Source organism: Elephantulus edwardii, unplaced genomic scaffold (genome assembly GCF_000299155.1).
Source record: "Elephantulus edwardii isolate Elephantulus edwardi_28Jun2011 unplaced genomic scaffold, EleEdw1.0 scaffold00169, whole genome shotgun sequence".
NCBI lineage: Eukaryota > Metazoa > Chordata > Mammalia > Macroscelidea > Macroscelididae > Elephantulus > Elephantulus edwardii.
The window spans coordinates 5,866,505-5,888,415 of NW_006399919.1; the positions used below are offsets into that span (position 1 = coordinate 5,866,505).

The following is a 21,911-nucleotide window of genomic DNA, read 5'->3' on the forward strand; positions in this document are numbered from 1 at the left end:
GGCCAATAGAGCTCCCTGACTTTGTAATAAATGGTATTTTTTCTTTCTTTAAAAATACTCTATAACATTGTTGTTGTTGTTAAGTGCTGTTGAGTCGCAGGCGACTCTATAATAGATGTATAAAATTTGAGTAAATAAAAAGTAAATTTACATATGAAGTTTTAGTGAACCAAAAGCTAAATTATCTTAAAAATTGTAGAAATCTTTATCATAATTTTGGTTAGAACTTTATTTGCCCAAAATTGGGTGAGTAGACAAGTTAGTGTAAATTGAGAACTGTGGAAGGATGTTTGATTTTTGCTTGAAACAAGGAACTTAATGTCAGTATGAATTATGTAGATGTTGAGTTACTGTAGGCTTTTTTGTTACTTTTACTTTTTTTTAACATTTACTTAAAGTGAAAATCTATCTAAATTCTTACACTTTTGAAATGTAAACTTTTATTTTAATGTTAATACATCAAATTCAAAGGGATGATTTGCGTGTTAGAATTAATATAGCCAGTCGTTTATTCTTAGGAATCGCTCAGCCGCTCTCACTGTCCCTCATGCACTTGTCCTGCAGGTGATTTTCTGACAAGATGCTGCTCTCTATCGGAATGCTCATGCTCTCGGCTACGCAAGTCTACACCATCTTGACTGTGCAGCTCTTTGCATTCTTAAACCTATTGCCCGTGGAAGCGGACATCTTGGCAGTAAGTATCAAATGATCAGTCACTAATATATTCTTTAAAGTGAAGCTTTAAAAATAGAGCAGTGGAATCTTACAAAGTGTTTACCTACAGACAACGCCTGGCACATAAACAGTTTACTTGTAACAGAAGTACTTTTTTTACTCTTCAGAGTGTATCTTCACGCGAATGCTTATGCGCACATATCTGTATGCTAGGTGCTGATATAGAATCTTCCTATTTTTCTAGTATAGCTGTATAACTTTAATAATGAATGATATTTAAAAAAATTCTTCAAAATGTATGCAGAAAATTTCTCCTCAAGACTAACAGTATCAATGAGTTAGGAGAAGCACAGTCGTTCTGTCTTTAATGGTGTATGGAAAAGTCATTAGAGAGTAAAATTGTTCCTCAAAAGCGTAGTTGGGAGAGCCAGGTTCTACAGTCACAACCTTTGAAGGCATAGCAGCTCTCCTGTCCATATGATACTTCACAACCTCTGATACCATGTGTAGCTGGGTGCTGGTCATTGGATTTCTGTTCTAGAGTTGTTGTTGTTGATAATAGGTGCCATCAAATCAGTAACAATGCTTAGTGCCCCAGTGAAGCTTGCCCAATCCTGTGCCTTCCCCACCATCTCTAATACTCTCTAGCTCACTGTTGCAAACATTGTTTCAGTCCATCTTACTGAGGTTCTCCCTCTTTTCCTGATTCCTTTTTCTTAGGCCTGGCCCCACCTGGCATCATGGCTTAAGTAGGTAAGGTGGTGTTTCATCATCATTACCTCAGAGGAGCACTGGTAGCCATTCAAAACAGATTTGTTTATTCTTTAGTCACATAATGGGGGATATTTAGTACTCTTCTGTTAAGAAATTGTGTTGTTAACCAAAGGTACACAGGTTGAATCCACCAGCTGCTCCATGGGAGAAACATGGGCATTATCTTCCCACGGAATTTACTGCCACTGAAAACCTGCTGGAGGGTTAGCTATGGGTCGGTACAGTTTCTCCAACACAATTTAGTGGCATTGACTCTTCCTTTGTTATTCTTCTTCATTGTTCTACTTTCATATTCATAGGAAGAAATAGAAAAAAACTGTGGTTTGGATCAGGTGCACCTTAGTCTTTAAAGTGACATCCTTGCTTTTAGTACTTTGGAAAGATCCTTGATAGCATATTTTCTCAATCCAACTCCTTTTTTGATTTTTTTTTCTTCTTTTAATTTCTTTACTGCTGTCACCATGAGTGCTGATTGTGGATTCAAGTAAAATGAAATTGTTGACTACTTCAGTCTTTTCTCTGTCTCTCATGATACTGCCTTAATGGTCCATTGGTGAGGATTTTTATTTTCTTGATGTTGAGATGCGATCCATATCGAAAGCTGTAATCGTTGATCTTCTCAACTATCTTTTCAAGTTTTGTGCCATTTCAGCAAGCAAGGTTATTGCAGCTGCACAATGCAAGTTGTTGAATAGTCTTCCTCTCATTTTTTTTTAAATTTATTAATTGTGTATGTGTGTGTACCGTCAAATTGGATCTGACTTGTATAGAAGGAGACTGACTCATCTTCTCCAGTAGAACATCTGGTGGATTTGAACCACGTACCTCTGGGATTGCAGTGCAGCTTCTTGCCACTAGGCCACCAGAGCTCCCTTCTTCTCTAATCTCGATACCACTTTCTTCTTTGAGGTAGATTGAAAGGAAAACAGGTCTGAGAGCTCATAGTTCTCAGAATTTCATCTCTCCATTGCTAAGTCATTGATGTTTTTCTTGGGTAACTTGTGCAATTTTATTTAGGACTGATAAAGGAATACATTTAATCTTTTCTCCTCTTCTTTGATCCTGTTGCTTTTATTTTCTCTTTTGTTTCTAAACTTTGTTGCTTTATTGTTTGTCTTATTTTTTTTGCTCCACCAATGGATTGTTATTCTGTGGTTCAGTTATGTAAAAATGTAAAGGATTTCCAGTAAACAGGCTTTGAAACCTAACCGGCTGTGTGGTCTTGGTCAAGTTACTTAGCCTGAAGAAGGTGCCTCAGTACCTTTATCTGTAAAATTGGAGAGCCTAATCCCAGAGTTATGCAGTGTATATTATAAAATGATTAGAACAGAACCTGACATATTGTAAATGTTTTGTTTATTGTTCTTGTCTTTGTTAAAATCATTCTCTTCATCCTTCACTTGTCCATTCAGCATTGTGTGGTGCTACTCAAGCTGTATTTTGAAATGTTGAGACAAGCAAATTATTAGGTGTTGGACAGCAGTCTTCAGGTAGGTATGTGTGGAATTTGTGTTAATGTTCCCTCCAGAAGGAGCTATGTATGGCAGTTGCTTAAATCAGGTCTCAGTGCTGACACTAAAAGATAGAAGACAGAAATGCAGCAAGCCCTGGATGCAAGTGGGTTGTGAGCCACTGTAACTGGTGTAAAGAGGAACTAAAAAGTGGAATGGAAAAATTTGGGTGACATAATCATTGAAAGGAAGCTCCTCCTTTCTATTGAGAAAGAGCATCCCTGAAGTCTGAGGTTGAAATAAGAGAGTTCAGCGAGTTGAACAGCAGATAGTTTTAGCCCAATTTTAGATAGGAATTAGATGTTATTTTTTAAAAGATCAGTTAGATTGTTTTAATTGTATACTTGGTGCTTCTTTTTGTACATATTTCTTTGTAGTTTAGTTCTCTTACTAATTTCCTGACAACACTGTTTGCCCAACTTGTTGGTTACTTCTGAGAAGGCATGGAGATACTACCATGCCATGGAGTTGTTGTGTACCGTAGAGTTGGAATCGACCCATCGCTGATCTTCTGGCAGGTTTTCAGAGGCAGTTTATCATACGAGAGAAGATTGTCCATCCTTCTCCCACAGAGCATCTGGTGGCATCGCACTGCTTGCCTACCAGATTGCAGTGCACCTGCTTGCCACTGGGCCACCAGAGCTCCCTGTGCCATGGATTAGTGAACTTTAAGCCCCTTAAATCATGAGTACATGAGTACCTGAGAGGCAGGACTTTGTCTTATTAGTAGCTCAATAAATGAACCTATTTCTAGCCTGCACTCAGCTTCTTTTAATAGTATCTATTCTATGACATTTTTGTAGTACTGCTATTTACATTAGCAGTTGTTAGTGCCGTAGAATCAACTACAACTCCTGAGAACACTGTGAACAATACATCTGAACCTTGGCCTGTATTCTGTGCCATCTTCACAATTTCTGATAATGCCAAAGCTCATTGCTTCAGTCACATTATCAGTCCGTCTTATTGAGGGTCTTCCTCTCTTTCTCCATTGTCCACTTTTCCCAATGTGATGTCTTTTTATAAGGACTGGCCCGTCTTGACCCTGCTCGCACTTCCTCCAAGATAGACCTAATTAATTTTTGGGGAATATTGAGTATTCTTCTTCAACACTACAATTCAGTGGCATCAGTTCTGCCTTCCTTAGTCATTGTCCAAGTTTTAGATGCATAGCAAGTAAGAGAAGATACAATGGCTTGGATCAGGTGCACCTTAGTCTTTAAACTGACATCCTTGCTCTTTAGCATTTTTGAGAAGTCCTTGATAGCAGGTTTTCCTGGTGCAACTAATTCATCTTTTGATAATCCTGACTGCGTTGGTTGTTGATTATGGATTTAGTAAAATGAAATCACTGACGTCAGTCTTTTCTTCATTTTATGTTGCTTTTTAGTCCATTGGTGAAGGTTTTTGTTTTCTTGATGTTGAGATATAATCCATATGAAGGCCTTTATTGAAGGTCTTTATTCTTTTACAGTAAGCACCTCAAGTCCTCTTCATGCTTAGCAAGGAAGATTGTGTCATCTCCATAATAGATGCTGTTGATGAGTCTTCCTCCAATGCTGATGCCACATTCTTGTTTTTATATGTGTGTGTTTATATGTGTGTGTATATATATTTTCTAGGTTCTCATCTGATTTCCTCCGCATGCAGATTGAGTAGGTGTGGAGAAAGGATACAGCTCCGGCACTCACCTTCTTTGCTTTTAAATCATGCAATTTGTCTTGTTCTGTTTGGAGAACAGCTTCTTAGTGTGTGAACATAATTATGTATTAAGGGAGTCCCGTTCTTCCCAATGTTGTCCATAATTTCTTATGATCCGCTCATTCAAATGTCTTTGCATGATCAACAAGATACAGATACAAATTTTTCTAGTATATTCTGTATATAAGTTTTGTCTGCAATTGATAGCTATTTGCCACTTCTTTAATTACATCTTCTGTTAAGGCTGCTACCTAGGAGAGTTGATTGAAGAAAAGACCTTTTATAAGAGACAGAGTGAAGCTTTTAAGTGAAGTGCAAGATGGCATTCCAGAGAGGAGAAATGGCATATTTCTCCTTCCCCCAGCCCCCTCACTCGGTGAACAAACTTTACTGTGATGGGAAGCATTTGCTACTCATTCCAAAAAAATAAAAGAAGAAAGCAAATTGGGAAACGTTTGTTTTAAAAGATGTTTCTGTTTTTAGAAGATGTTTCTTCCTTTTGGTGGAAACACTCTTTTTGTTTTAAACAATGTAATTTTAAGAGACAGTGAGAGACTATCTTTATTTTTCTAATAAGGAATGAAAAGTTTCAAAATGGCTTCAGATTTCAAAATTTTGTCCCAAGTTCCATTGCTGTCAGTTCTTTAGTCAGAACTAGGTATTTTATTTCTGAAACTAATTCTAAAAGAAAAACTCTTTAGTTTCAATAGAGAAGTGATAAAAGATTGTTTTAGTACAGTTACGGAATTTTCATCTTCTTTTGAAAGACTGAATTTTTTATATACCAGCCTGCATGTTAATTGTGTTTTTCTTTGGTCTATCTCCATTTGGCCTATAGGAGTTAAACGTCTTTCTCAAATTAAAGCTGGTCACATGAAATTAAATCTGTTTAAGAAGATGTTTTACTTACGAGCTTAAATACCAAGTTACAGTGAAAGCATTGTGGGACTCCAGCACTTTATAACCATAGGACACCCTGCTGTTAGGAATTATTGTTGGGGTCTTGGAAGTCACTCAGAAGCAATGGCGGCTCTCAGTATGCCTGGCCATTATCCCAGAGGTCACAGAATGGTTAGAGGTCACATCAGTTAAACTGAGATGCTTACTGAGTAGACATGTACGGTGAGAAGCAAGGGAAAATGATGGGTGTGTTTGGTTCTGCCTGTGAGTCCACGTGGTGTGCATAAATCACAGGACCTGAATCATGTTCCTGTGGCTTGATTAGCAGTCTCTCCCTCTGCTGCATCAGGTCACAGCTGGGCTGGCCCTTCAACTCTGGAACTGCTGTGGCTTTCATCTTTGTCTCTGACCTGTAACATGTGAGTCTGGAGTGGGTGTCACTAATGGAGCTTCAATTTAGAGGTGGCAATCTATTTTGTATGTATTTAAAGTTTTCTTGATCCTTCCTTTCCTATGTATACATGTTTTTGCTTTTTTCTATTTTTTAAAAAATCTGTATTGATAACAGATATGTTCCATTTTTTATATTACTGTTTCTTAAAATTTACCAACAGCTATCATGACTTCAAACATGTATGCCTTATCTATGATCGATTGTTACTGTGTTGTTGTTTGGTGCCTTCCAATGAGTGCAACTCATAGTGACCCAGAGAACAACAAATCTGAACCCTGTCTTGTCTTGGGTCATCCTCATCATCTCTGACAATGTTACTACGTATTTGCTATCTATCTTAGTTTTTTCTGTCTTCTTTGTTTGCGTCTCTTCATGTTTCTTTATATCAGAGTTAAACATTAAATAATGTTATCAGCCTCCCCTTCAAATCATCATTTTAGCCATCCCTTCAAAGCACAGAGAATCTTTTTCATTTATAGGATCGATGATAATGGTAGCATCTGTGTGAAGAGTGCTCAGAGAGTTTGAATACCTTCAGCTCTCTGTATAGACATTTTCCTCAGTTTCATCCACTCGCTCTCATTGCCATCAAGTCAGAACTGACTCATAGCTGACCCTTCAGTGTGTTCTCAGAGACTAGAGATCACAGAAGAGATTACTCATCATTCTACCACAGAGCAGCTGATTAATTCAAACCCCATGCTATTGGTTTGACAGTGCAGTTCCTTACCCAGTAGGCCACTAGAGCTTGAAGTTTAGGTTTTCATGTTTTCAGCTGGGATGAAAATATTCAGCCTCAAAAAAAAAAGAAAAAGAAAATATTCAGCCTCATTATATGAAAATGAAAATGCCTTACAAGTAGATTTGATACTTCTTTTTCCTCTCGGAAAAGGCATATTTCATAGATAAAGAAAACCTATAAATATGTAGTAAATCAGACCCTAGAGTTGTAGAGAAAACAAAATTTTCTTGGTAGAAGATTGTATAAGAAAATTCCTCACTAGGGACTTGATCAAGGGGATAACTAAAAAAGCAGTAGACTGATTAATGTTATATAGTTATTTTTGTTGTTTAGTATAATTATTTGAAATTGAAATGCAGTTTAAGTGATGTATATGAAATAAATATTGTATGTATTCCTTATTTTTAATGAACTTACGTGTACAGATTTGATTTTAATGTGATAGATTTGATAATAAATGAGAACTACTTAAGTGATGATTTTAAATAATCTGCTTTTTGCTTTTAATGTTTTCTGTAAATTGGTTTTAATTTGATTGTTTTATATTTTATGTTTAGTATAATTTTGAAAATGCATCTCAGACATTTGATGACCTTCCAGCAAGATTTGGTTATAGACTTCCAGCTGAAGGCTTAAAGGTAAGAAAAAAGTAGCAGGTGAAGATTATATAAAGAATTTAATAAGGTGGTTTTCATTGCTTTATTGCTTAAGTAATGAAAATGTTTCTTACTGTTAATTATCATAAATGCATACATACTCATTAACGTAAAGGTTTAAGACTACAGTATGAAGAACAAAGTAAATATCATCTGTGATTACATTCTACCAAACAAGTCACTGTTATAAAGGGGTTCCCACTGTGAAGTTTCCATGTGCCCAAACAGATACACTGCCCTCCCATTTACACCAGTGTCTGTCACCCACCAGGAAGCCCGTAAACCTCAAGCGTCCAGAGCTTTGGTTGAGGGTCTAATTATGTAGTTCAAACTCCTTCCCTTTTCTAAGTGGATCAGTCTCATGAGGTTGATATCCTAAAGTTCATATCCCAGAGAGGGCCTTCCTAGCAGGCTCATCCACTTTCACGCGTTATCTGCAAGGCCTCATCAAAGACACAGAAATCATTGGAGAAGTCTCAGGTTTTTCTTGAAGGAACCAAAGCTAAAATTAAAATTCTTTTGGCAGTGTGAACTTCATTATACTTCAAGAGATTTTTGCATTGTTTAAGTTGTTTGTTGTTGTTAAGGTGCCATTGAGTGACGTGCAATTCATAACGAACCTGTGTACAACAGCTCTGAACCCTGCTCTATCCTGAGCCAATCTTTTTATCTCTGACACACCTACCCCCATTATGCTGGTCACTGAGTCAATCCATCTCATCCAGGGTCTTTCTCTCCTGCTCTGTCCCTCCACCCTTCTAAGCATGAGGTCCTTCTCCAGTGACTGGTCCTTTCTTACAACATTCTTCACATGCTTTGTTTCCAAGAAGCAGCCTGGTTTTACCCTCTCCAGGATGAACCTGTCTGTTCTTCTAGCAGTCCATGGTATATTCAGTACTCTTCTCCAGCACCAAAACTCAAAGGCATCAGTAATTTTTCTGTTGTCCTTAGTCATTGTCCAGCTCTGTGATGCATAGCAAGTAATTGTAAAGACCATGGCCTGGATCAGGTGCACCTTAGTCTCTAGATGGATATCATTATTTAAGTTTAGTATATAGGAAATTGTGAGTATACATACAACAGAATATTTTCAGTTTTAACTTTCGTAAAATTCCCTATTTTAGTACAGTAAACCTGTTACTCTCAATTAGGGTAGACACCTCTGAGAAGTACTTGATGTTGCTGCTTTGTGCTGTTGAGTGAGAACCCACTCGTAACCGACCCTCTGGCGGGTTTTCAGAGGCTGTAAGATGATCATCTTACTACCAAAGAACAGCTGGTAAACTCGAGCCGTGTGTCCTGGGTTAGCAGTGCAGTTCTTTACCACTAGGCCACTGGAGCTTAAAACAATATATTGCCATCATTATATGACTGTTCTTTAGTATAAAAATAGTTAAATAGAAAAAAGTTTACAAACGAAAAAAGCCTTCTTTTAAGCCTCTTTACCATTATATGTACCTTTCTTACCTCCCTTTTCAGACTCAAATGTTATCAGGCTCTTAAGGGATCTTCTGTGCCTTCAGTCCTTTGCTGAATATTTAGCTTTTTTAAGTTGGATATTTAAAAGTTTTTATTTTTGCTTAATCATCACCATTCATGTTTTAGAATGATTTAATATGAAATATACCCTTGCTGGTTTACACAGAAAGATATTATAAAGAAATAAATATGCCTAGAGTATCATTCGGAAGTCTGCAGAGTCAGTCTTCAAATTATTTCAGAAACAACATCCAAAACTACATTGTAGAACTAGCCTGAAACATAATTGTGTGGCTACTGGCCACCAGATTATCTCCCCCTCCACCCCCCAATCAGCAGGCCTCTTTTGATTAGAAATTTAAAACAGTCTCTATTTGTCACCCAAGACAAAGGGATATCTTTTATCAGACAGTTTCCTCAATTACTTATCTTGTTTTAATTTGCATTTTCTCTCCATTACCAGTGATTTTGATCTGTAGTCATTTCTTTCATTCTAGCAAAAGGGTCAGATTTCCCATTTCACTACAGACCTTTCTTTCTTGTTCCACAAGCTTGTTTTAAAGATTTCTATTTACTCTTGATCACCGTAGTCTTACTGGTATTCCTCGATGATTAAGTTGGCGCTAATTTAGTTTATATTTAGCTGATAATTTGATGAAGTTGCTTATTCATTGTCTGAGACACAGTAGTTAAACCAGTGCCCACTTTCTGAACTCAAAAAGTGAAATAAAGATACAGTAGAGAGCAAATGTTCTAATAAATTGTTGGACTGTTGGTGTCACTGTTTCCCTGACTGGAGTTGCCGTTCTCTAGAATCAGAAGTCACAGAAGCCAGCCTGCTCTTTGTTGTTTACAAAGAAGAGTTGGTGATGAAGTGGTTGATTATAGTTATCATGTCTCTAAAAGAAACACTTGAATCCCAGGAATTGATGGGATACAAATGGATGACATGTTTCAGCTCACAGATACAGCCCCCCATGTGCTCACCTGTCTGTGCAAGAGGATAGCTGTCTGGCGGACTGACTGTTCTATTCCTAAGAAAGGTGATCTAACAGAATGTGGAAATTATCAATATCATTAATGTCACATGCAAGCAGAATAATGCTTAAGGTCACCCCAAACTGCCTAGAACAGTACATTGACAGAGAACTGCCAGAAGTTTAGGTTAGATTTAGAAGAGGCCGCGGCAGCAGGAATATCATATCATTGCTCATATCATTGCTTTATTGACTGTGTAAAGGCATTTGACTTTGTGGATCATGACAAATAATGACTAACATTGAGAAGAATGGAAATCCCTGAATATTTAATTGTGCTTATGCAAAACCCATACCTAGGCTAAGAGGCTGTTGTGCAAACAGATCAAGGAAACACTACATGGTTAAAATGAAGAAGGGTGTGTGTCAGGGTTGTATCCTTTCTCCATACTTCTATCTCTATGCAGAGCAAATTATTTGAGAAGCTGGACTCTATGAAGAAGAATGCGGCATCAGGATTGTATGAAGATGCATCAATAACCTATATTAAGTACATGTCACAACTGTGTGGAAAGTGAGAGGGACTTGAAGTGTTCACTGCAGAAGATCAAAGATGACGGCCTTCAGTATGGATTGCATTTCAATGTCAAGAAAACAAAACTCACTACTGGACCAATAGGCAACATCATGATGGACAGAGAAAAATTGAAACTGTCAGTGCCTTTGTTTTACTTGAACCCACAGTCCACTCCTTGATACCAGTAGTCAGGAGATCATGAGATGTATTGTACTGCAAAGTCTGTAATCAGAGACCTCTCCAAATTATTGAGGAGGAATGATGTCAGTTTGAGGACTAAGTTGTGCTTGATTCAGGACATGACCTTTTCAGTCACTTGTTATGCATCTGAGAGCTAGACAGTGAATAAACATGACAGAAGAACAATTGATACGTTTGAGTTGTGGTAATAAGAGAAGCATATAGAATACCCTGTAAACTGCCAAAAGAATAAACAGGTAAGTCTTGGATAAAGTGCAGCTGAAATGTTCCTTGGAGGCAAAGGTCACAAAGCTTCCTCTCATATATTTTGGACCTGTTGTTAGGAGAGCCTATTCCTTGTAAAAGTGAAGGATCTGCAGAAGAGAGGAAGACCCTAATGGATTTAAGTGTGTCAGAGATTGTGAAGACGGCTTGGAATAGGACAGTTTTGAGATCTGTTGTTCATAGGGTTGCTGTGAGTTGTACTAGATGGTGCTTAATAACAACCCCCCACCCCCCACACACTTTAAAAATAGAACTAAAATAGTAAGAACCCCTTCTCTCATGCTTTTAGAGAACTTGTCACTAAAATACCTCTAAACATTTATAATTGTTAGGTGGACTGTTTTTTATAGATTCTGTGTTCTTTGTGTTCTTTGTTCTCTGGAGGATATTGTTAACTGCTGTAGATTAGGCCATTATGAGCCATAGATTTTCATTAGTACATTTTTGCAAGTAGATTGCCTAGTCTCTTAGTCTAGGGAGGTTATTTTGCTCAATATCTTCGTAGCAATAATCCTCTACTAACATATGGGTGATGGCTGTGTAGAATTGCACAGGTTAGGAATCAAACATGAGTTTCCTGTATGGATGTTGAGAATCTGCCACTTTACAGGCATTATCTCTTCCACATTCACTAAGTTTTAGAGTATCATGAGATTCTATCCAAACTTTATATTTAAACATCAAAAGCTCAGTGCCGTTCTTTTTAGGAGCACAAGTTCTTATCTTTGGAAAAAATAATATTTCATATGTGTTAAACCATACTGTTTACTATTAACTAAAATGATAATAGATATAATCTATAATCAGTGTAAGTGTAAAAGCTTCAATTTTTTTTAAATTTGCCTGCTATATTCTCCCCACCCCCCAAGAAAGGGTCAAGTAAATGAGTATTCTTTCTTCTTTCACAATTTTTAAATTCAGATTTTTGTAGGTTCATATCCTAATCATGTTTTTAGGCTAAATGACTAGGACTAATTTAGATCAGTCCTAGCTAATTTATATTAGTTTGGTAATATAAAATAGGTTTTTTGGTTAAGGCCTAATTAAGAACTTCCTTGGTCATGACTGATGTCTTAACAAAAATTCCATTTTTGAATTTTCATGATTATATCATGTTTTCTGTCTGAAGACTGATTTGGTTTAATCAAACATGGATATAAAGCAACTTTAAGAAGGTAGCTGGTATGCAGGGTTGTGTTTTTTGGTTGGGGTTGTTTTTTTTTTTAACTAGTAAGAGTTTCTAGGAGAATCTTAAATTTCTTGTAATTTGTGTGTTTTATATATAGTTACTCAATTTTATTTTGGAAACTTTTAATAGAAATTGTCTCTGTATCATTTTTACTTCTTAAGAATTTATATCCTTTTTTAATTCTAGCAAGTGTAAGTCTTTATATAGAATGAGCTAATGTCCTAAGGAGGCGCTTCCCTGGATTCTACTCCCCTATCCCCAAATCTCACTCAAAGGAGAAACAAAAAAATACTAACTTATGTGTTTATTGTCCAGGCTCTTTAGTAACTTTAGGTCACAAATGAAAGAAACAAACCAGTCAGTTCTTTTGTCAAGACTTTCATTGTACAAGAACAAATTCCCCACCTGAGGTGGTGTTTTAAAGAACCATATTTTATTTTAGGAGAGTTCTGATGTTAGTAAGGAGCTCTGGTGATGCAGAATATAAACAACCTATCAGTTAGACCCCACCTACTATCTCTTCCAGAGCAGTTTCTGATAATCTATGGGAGTAGAGATCACAGTCTGAAGACCATGTGAGATAGTTTCTAGTCTTTCATTTGGGGTCACCATGAGTTAGAAATGACTAGATGGCATCTACTAACATCCATTTATTGTTGTCACTGTGTTGAGTACAACTCATAGTAACCCTGTGAACAACAGATCTGAACTCTGCTCTGTCCTGTCCTATCCTTATCATCTTTGACACTCTTGAGCCATTTGTTATGTGCCATTGAGTCATCTAAGACTCATAGCCGCCCGGTGAACAATAGCTCTGATCCTTATCCTATTCTGAGCCAGCCTCACTGTCTCTGACACATCTGGCCCTGTTGCCACACAGACATTGTGTCAGTCCATCTCATGCGGGGTTTTCCTCTTCAGTGGTGACTCTCTACCCCTACCCTTCTAACCATGATGGCTTCCCCCAAGGACTGACTCCTCTTAGCAACATGCCCAAATTATATGAGGTGGAGTCTCAAAATCCTTGCCTCCAAGGACCAACTTGATTTCACCCTCTCCAGTACAGACCTTTTGCCTCCTGGCAGTCCGTGGTATGTTCAGAACTGTTTTCCAGCACCACAACTCAAATGCATCAATTCTGTCATTTATTGTCCAGCTCTCAGATGTGTAGCAAACTATTGAGAAGACCATGGCCTGGATCAGATGCACCTTAATCTCTAGACTGACATTGTTGCTCCTTAGCACTCTTGAGAGTTCCCTAACAGTAGACTTTCCCAAAGCCACTTGTCTTTTGATTTCCTCACTGTGTGTGCCAAGGGTGTTTATGTGGATCTGAGCAAGGTGAAATCCTTAACAACTCAAACTATTCTCTGTCATGATACTGATAGTTGGCCTAGTGGTGAGGATTTTTGCTTTCTTGATGTTGAGACACAATCCATATTGAAGGCCGTAGTCATTGATTGTCTTCAGTGAACACTTCAAGTCCTCCTTAGATTAGGTGAGCAAGATTATGTCATCTGCATATCACAAGTTGTTGATGAGTTTTCCTTCAATCCTGATGGCATTCTTCTTACAAAATCAGCCTCTGAAATGGTCTGTTCCACATATAGACTGAAAAGTTAGGGAGAAAGGGGACATCCCTGATGCACTTATTTCTTGATTTTGATCTTACAGTGTCCCCTTCCTCTGCTTGGACAGGAACAGCCTGGCCTAGGTTATAGACTGCATGAGCACAACCAGGTGTTCTGGGATTCCCATTCTTCTCAATGTTAGCCACAATTTGTTGTTATCCATACAATCATATGACTTGCATAGTTGATAAAATACATATAGATATCCTTCTGCTACTCTCAGCTTTAAGCCAAAATCTGTTGGCCATTTGAGTGTTTTATTTTTCTGTGTTAAGCTGGTGTGTGTATGTCTCTCTTTTAAATCAGGAGAAATGTAGAGTATCTATCAGCTTTTCAGTACTGTTTAGTCAACTGTGACTCAAAGCAATAGCTTGTATTTTCTATCCTGTGCCATTTTCACCATCTTGGACACATTTAAGTCCATTATCCATTACCATATACTCACTGTGTCAGTTCATGTGGTTGAGGGTCTTCCTTTCTTTCACTGACCCTCCACCTTCCAAGCATGATATTCCATTCCAAGAAACTGCCTCCTAACAACATGCCCAAAATAGATGAAGTTTCACCATCCTTACCTCCAAGGAGCACTCTGGCTGCATATCGCACCAATGTTCCTATAAGCTTTTTAAGAGATCTGGCAATGAAATAATGTGGTCTTTCCTAGAAGTAGAAACTTAAAAAGATTTCATGACTTAAAGTCCTCACTGGACATTCCAGACTCAGTGTTATAATTCCATTCCTTGCTTTTCTGTACCAAGAAATTTATATCCAAGTGTTGATGTTTTATCACATCCTTTCTAAAATGTTGCATCATCAGAATGAAATTCTTGCCAGTTTCATGAGTGTAAAGTGGAATTTTACTGTTTTCACTTGATCTTTCTTTAGGAAGACTGAGCCTTTTTCAAAGGAATTATTGATCATATTTGTGTTTGCTTCTTTATTTTGCTCATTTTTCTAGTAGTTTATTTTGAAATATTGATTTGTTGCAGTTTGGAAAGAAAATATTTTTGTTTAAATGTTTAAAAAATTTTATCTCCTCTCACTTGACTTTTAACTTTAAATTGCCTTTTCTTATATGTAAATTTCAATTTCAATATAAACACCTTTACTGATGTCTCATGCTTTCTGGGTTTCAAATAATCCTTTTGTACCCTGAGTCTATTCTGAGGTATTCTTTTCCTACTTTTCTTCTAAAACTTTAATAAGATTCCCCCAACGTGTTTGTTGCTACTGTTTGATGTCTTTGAGTCTCTTGTCACCCCATGTAATACCATCAGGGTTTTTTACTGCATGTTTTTTTTTATCTCTTTTACTGTATAGTATGAGTTGTTGTTGTTGTTATGTGCCATTGAGTCGCCTGTGACTCATAGCAACCCTCTGTACAACAGCTCCGAAGCCTGCCCTATCCTGAGCCAGTCTCACTGACTTCGGCACACCTAGCCCCATTACTCTAGTTACAGTATTAGTCCATCTCATCCAGGGTCTTCCGTTCCTGCACTGTCCCTCCATCCTTTCGAGCATGATGTCCTCTCCAAGGATTGGTCCCTCCTGGCCACATGCCCAAAGTATGTGAGACAGAGTTTCAAAATCCTAGCCTCCTAGGAGAAACTTGGTTTCATCCTCTCCAAGACAGACCTATTTGTTTTCTTGGTGGTCCATGGTATGTTCAAGACTCTTCACCACCACCACAACTCAAAGGCATCAATTCTTTTTCTGTTATCCTTAGTGATTGTCCAGCTCTCTTATGCATAGCAAGTAACTGTGAAGACTATGGACTGAATCAGTTGCACCTTAGTCTCTAGACTGACGTTGCTTCTCAGTACTCTGGAGAGGTTTCTGGCAGTAGATTTACTTAATGCAATTAGACACTTAATTTCTTGACTACTCATGCCGAGGTTGTTGATTGAGGAGTCAAGAAAGCTGTAACTTAACAATCTCAGTCTCTTCTCCATCTATTATGGTTATTATCTCTTCTCCATCACTGATATCACACACAAGAAAAATCCTGCTGAAGATTATCCAAAAACTACTGGAACAGTAGTACATTGACAAAGAATACCAGAAATACAAGCTGGGTGTTGAAGAGGCCGTGGCACCGAGACATTACTGTCAGTGTCAGATGAATCTTGGCAGAAAGCAAAAAAGTATCAGAGGACTATCTGTCTTTTGTTTCATTCACTATGCAAAGGCATTTGACTGTGTGGGTCACAGTAAATTGTAGTTAACCTTGAGATCAGTCAGAATCCCAGACCATTTGATTGTGTTTATGCGAAACCTGTACTTGGACAAGAAAACAGTCCCCAGAACAGAGCAGGGAAACACTGCATAGTTTAAAATCAGAAAGGGAGTGTGTCAGGGATGTGTCCTGTCTCCATCCATACCTTTTCAATTTGTATGCAGAACAGATCATTCAGGAGGAGGCTGGGCTTTATGAGGAGGAATGTGGCATCAGAATTGGAGGAAGACTCATCAACAACCTATGTTATGCAGATGACACACCTTGCTTGATGAAACTGAGGAGGACTTGAAGTGCTTGTTAGAGAAGGTCAAAGACTGAATTCTTCAATATGAATTGAAGCTCAACAAAAAGAAGACAAAGATTTTCGATAGTATAAGTTAGGATCTTATTTGTTTCAAATAATTAACCAATTAAGTTTTTAGTTAGCTAAGACTTTATAAATAATCTAAGTCCCACAGCAAACTGTGGCTGACTTTGAGCAGAATAGGAATCCCAGAACACTTGATTGTGCTCATGAGAAACCTATACTTGGACCAGGAGGCAGTCTCAGAACAGAGCAGGAAAACACCGCATGGTTCAAAATCAGGGAAAGTATACTTCAGGGATGCAACTTGTCTCCATACATTTTAATCTATATACAGAACAGATTATTTTGGGAGGCTGGACTAGATGAGGTGGAATGTGGCAGCAGGATTGGAAGAAGGCTCCTTAACAGCCAGCATTATGCAGGTGACACAGCATACATATGTTGTTGTTATTTACTGTAGGGTTGGAACCAAACTGTAGCTGACCCTTTGGTGGGTTTTCAGAGGCATTTAATCACATGGAAAGAGATTGCCTGTATGTATACATACATATGTTGTTGCATTCTGTAGGGTCGGCATTGACCCATAGCTGACTCTCCAGCTGTTTTTCATAGTTAGGAATTGCACAGGAGGAGAGTGCCCATCCTTTTGCAGAGCAGCTGGTGGCCTTGAACCATGTGCCTTTGGGATTGCATTGAAGCTTCTTGCCACTAGGCCATCAGAGCTCCCTATATATGTTAATTTTGTGATACTTTTAGAAGGTAGTTGCTGAAGACATGTATTATGTGCAGAGCGCTTTGAATTTGTCTTTAGAAAAATATCTTCCCTTGTTGTTTAATAGACTACAAGTCATTTCTTCTGTAATTTTCCACTCTGAACATTTTCATTGTTTAGTTAGAATGATAATGAAATGCTTGAATATTAAAAAAATTATTTTTGTTGAAAATACACAGCAAAGGATTGACCATTTGTACAAACTCTGCATGTACCAGTCAGTGATGTTTATATTCTTCAAGTTGTAAAACTGTTCTTGTTATTCTCTTTGAAATTTCTGTTAGTGGATTCTCTGCCCTCTAAATTTGTCATGTAACATTTTGAAATGTTAGTTTGCTCCCTCGCCAATAAAGCTCTTCTGTAAGATCATTATGTTCAAAACTATTGTTCAGAGGCGACTACAAGGGAAGGTTCTTGGTTGAAGATTAAAGTTTAAGGATTATTTCAGAATAGTAATTTTGAGTGTTTCTCCAGCTTCAGTGGCTCCAGGATATCTAGATTTCATAGAGAATTGAAATTCTGTTCTACTTCTCCATGCCTTCCTTCAATCACTTTTGGTCAGAATTCTTCTAAACATTCAGTAATGATAGCTGGCATAATTATGTTTTTCTGGTCACATGGCTTACAATACATATATGCCTGGTGTTGACTTTTCTTCCTCCAATTCCTGACTTTCCTTTCTCTAATACTGTTGTAGTTGTTTGAACATCACTTGCAAGCTTTTAAGGCCTCAAGCACAATACAGCAAACCAGGAGGTAGACCTTGACTTAAAACTGACCAGCCATTGAGTTTCTGAGGCTGTGAATTGCACAGAGGATTATTGATATTGCCCATCTGTCCTTTGGAGGAGGATTTGAGCTGCTGGAGGTACATGGCCTTTGAGTTCGCAGCACAGCCTCCTATGGATTAGGCCAGCAGAGCTTGGCGGTGGTGTAAAGACACTACACAGAGTATTAGGCCATGACCTTTGATCTCCAGACCAAGTAAATAAGTCCTGGGAGATGTAGTTGTACATAAGTAGAAAGTAGTAGGTGCTCTTTTTTTTTTTTTAAAAAAAAATACAGATTACATAGTGTTTGTCCACTCAGCATTCTTCAGGTGTTTAGCTTAGAGATATCAGTGATGATGATGATGATGTGCTGTGTAATGTAGACATTAGCCGCTAGAGAGTCTAGTTATTTTCTAAAATGTCAAATTCTCTTATCTATTGAATAAAGCATTATATCTGAGTGTTATATGTGGAAGTACATAGTAGATGACATTTTCATCATAGAAATTGAATTATCTAAAAACTTAATTGCTTTAGTGTTAGTACAGTAAAACTCAAGGTTATAATTAAAATCTGAATCTTGAACCACTGTGTTGTCATCTTTAAGAATTAATTTTGATCTCTCGAGGACAAAATCTCAGATCTCTGATGATTACTTTTTATTAAATCTTTGTGTCAATTTGAGTGAAAAAGAATCATATTTCTTAGCTTATCCTGGAGGTTGTGATATACTATTGTCTTTTCCACTCCTCTCTAATACCAGGGTTTTTAGTGACCCTTATGTCTGTAGATTTCTTTGGAGTAGTAAATTTTAAATGGGAATATTGTATAATTTACCTTATCAAGGTGATATTTGATATCTGGTCAGTCTTATTTTAATATATTTAATGTATACGCATTTTATTTTAATGTATTTTAACTTACTTTATTCCTAATATAAGAATGGTATAGTTGATGGTTAACAAAAGAAATATGTATTTAGATTGATTTGTATTTAGATGTTTTTGGTATCCCCAAACCAAGAGGTAACTAACTAGGTATTTGCTATATGCTTCTACTCACCTACTGCTCCTGAGCTTAGAAGCAAAAATGAAAATAAAAATCCAAAAAGCATCTCCTCTGGCTGTATGCAGAAATATTACTTGTCCCGCTCTGGTTATCACAGACTAGGGCCTGTGTAAAGGTGTTCTTTCCTTAAACATCGTTTCTGTGTGGCCTTATGTTAGGTGATATGTATATTGAGCAATTAGTACTTTTTCCTTGAAGAACTTAGTCATTTATATTAATAGTGAAAAAGTAGTGATATTTAAGATATACAGTATAAACTAAACTTTTACTATATCAGTGTCTATCCAGAAAAATCTTAATAATGAGCCTCAGAAGGTTTCATTCACAGTTCTTTTGCTTAGATTCAGCAGTCACCTCTAGTGTAGGAACAGGTTACTAGTAGAGTCAGACTAGAAGTGTTAATTCTGAAGATGTTCTTTCATGTGGAAAATATGACACTAGAAATAAGAAATTCTCACAGCTTTTGATAGTGTACTATTTGGGTTTAATAATTTAGAATGGTTATTTATAGCGGATGGCTGACCTCTGTGAAAGAGGAAATTGGTGCACGTTCAGAGTTCTTCTTTCCCACCCTCATGAAGCCACAACCGTACTATGAACCTTTTATTGCATTAAAGCTCTGATTGCTTAGTGGCAAGATGCTGCGTTGCAATCCTGAAGGCACACAGTTCATATCCACTAGCCACTCCACTGGAGAAGGATGGGCAGTCTCTTCCCATGCAATCCCATACTTGCCAGAGAGTCAGCTATAGGTTGGTTCAAACTCTTTGATACACAACAACATTATCAATTATAATCAGTAACTGCCTAGTTAATTAACCAGTGTAATTTATCATGTTTTATTAATAACTATTGATTGGGATATCATCTATGTGACATACAGTTCAGTAATCTTTAGTATTTTCTACAGCCCAGTAGTGTTTTGTATGTTTAGAGTTTTATCATCACTAGATGATAAATTTCATACAATAAAATCAATTTAAGACAATAGATTTTAGACTATTTTAATCACTCTGAAAAGGAACCTAAAGCCCATTAAGTCACTGTCCATTTCTGCTAACACCTGTGGCCACAATGCTAGACCACTGTTAACCGGTCTCTAAATCTATCTGTTCTGGAGAATTCTTCCACATGGAACCATACAATATGTAGCCTTTTGAGCCTACCTTCTTTTTTACTTAGCTTAACATTCTCAAGGTTTGCTTGTGTTGAGGCAAATAGTAGTAGTGAATCATATAGATTGTACGAATATACAACATTTTTATCTCATTAGTTCAAACTGGTGGCTATTTAGGTTGTTTCCACTCCTCTTGCATTATGAATAATGCTGCTATGAAAATCTCTTTCTAAGTTATTGTGTAAACATACATTTATCATCTCCCTTGAGTATATACACGAGAATGGAATGTCTGGGTCCTATGGTAAACCCAGAGGAGCCCTGGTGGTGCAGTGGTTAAGTTCTTGGCAGCTAACCAGGAGTGAGCCATCCAAGCTTAGCGGTCATTTTGTCGGAGAGAGATGTGGGCGTCTCTGTCCATAAAGATTTCAACCTTATCTGTGGGGAAATTCTGCTCTGTCTAACAGCATCGCTGTGAGTTAGACTGACTTGGTGACAGTGGGTGGAATTGAGTTGTTGCTATAGTAATTGGCCTAGAGGAACGGAAGTTATGCTACCAAGCCGAAGGTGGGTGATTTTTATCTGCGGCCCTTGGCCAGGTTCAAATTGTTTTCCTGTCAAACATTCTTCTAGGTGGTATAGTACTGGTCTGTGCGTTGCTGTACAGAGGTAACTCGTGCTTGCTGTGATGCTGAAGCCTGTGACAGTGATGTGCCAGTCATGGTAATGGGTACCCATGGTGGACAGTGTTGGCTGGAGCTTCCCGACTAAAACAAACCTGGAAGCAGGAGCGGCATCCACTTCTGAAATGGCTTGCCTCTGGAAACTCTATGTTGGAACAGTACTCAGGCTGTTCATTCATAGGGTCGCTATGAGTCGTCTACGACTCGACGGCACCAAACAACAACAACAACATAGTTATTTTATGGTAAGCACTATATGTAACCTTTCAGAGAGCTACCAGGCTGTATTCCAAAGGGAAATACATCAGTTTATGAGTGCCCCCATTTTCCCCCCTCATAACCTCAGCAACATTAGTTTTTATCTCTCTCTCTCTCTCTCTTTTTTGTTATAGCTCATTGCTGTCATTGTTAGGTGTCATCAAGTTAACTACAATTCATAGTGACCCTACGAGTGGAGATGTACACCTTGCCCTACCTTGCACCATCTCCTTCCTCTCCTTTATCATGATCCCATTATTGTCACTGTGTCTTTTTCTGTCTTTAAAGGCCTTCTTGTCTTTCACTGACCGTTTATCTTTCCCAGTCTGATGTCTTTTCTCCTAACAACATGCCCAAAGTATGTGAGACGAAGTTTACCATGCTTGCCTCTAAGGAGTACCCTCGTTACACTTCCTCCAAGGCTGATTTGGTTCTTTTTTTGGCAGTCCATGTTATATTGACATCCTCCTCCAACACTACAGCTCAAAGGCAACTATTCTTGGCTCTTCCTTATTCATTGCCCAACTTTCAGATGCTTAGGAAGGCGATTGAAAATACCTTGGCTTGCACCACACACATCTTATTCTTTAAATTGATTTGCTTTTTAGTACTTCAAAGAGATCCTTGACAGCCGATTCCCCAAAGTGAAGGCATTTAACTCTATAGATCATAACATATTATGTTAAAAATTAGAAGAATGAAGATCCCTAAATACTTAATTGTGATCATATGAAACTTGTACATCTACCAAGAAGCAACTGTTTAAAAGGAGGAAAGTTGTGTGTCAGAGTTGTATCCTTTCTTCATACCCAGTCAATCTGTATGCTGAGGAATCATTAGAAAAGCTGGATTATTTGAAGAAGAATGTGACAGCTGTATTGGAAGAAGACTTATCAACAACCTGCATCATGCAGGTGATAGAACCTTTTTTGAAGAAAGTGAAGATTTGAAGCCTTTACTGAAGAT

General features: G+C 37.7%; 1 protein-coding gene across 1 annotated transcript in view; it reads left to right on the plus strand.

Moving 5' to 3' along the window:
- The first annotated feature begins 569 nt into the window (after positions 1-569).
- Positions 570-21,911, plus strand: part of LOC102860557 (E3 ubiquitin-protein ligase RNF13-like) — a 136,254-nt gene continuing 114,912 nt past the window's right edge. The window contains exons 1-2 of the mRNA XM_006895565.1: positions 570-694; positions 7,315-7,395. Of these exons, the coding sequence (XP_006895627.1) occupies positions 581-694; positions 7,315-7,395 (195 nt within the window). The 5' untranslated portion in view covers positions 570-580. The remainder of the gene's footprint in view (positions 695-7,314; positions 7,396-21,911) is intronic.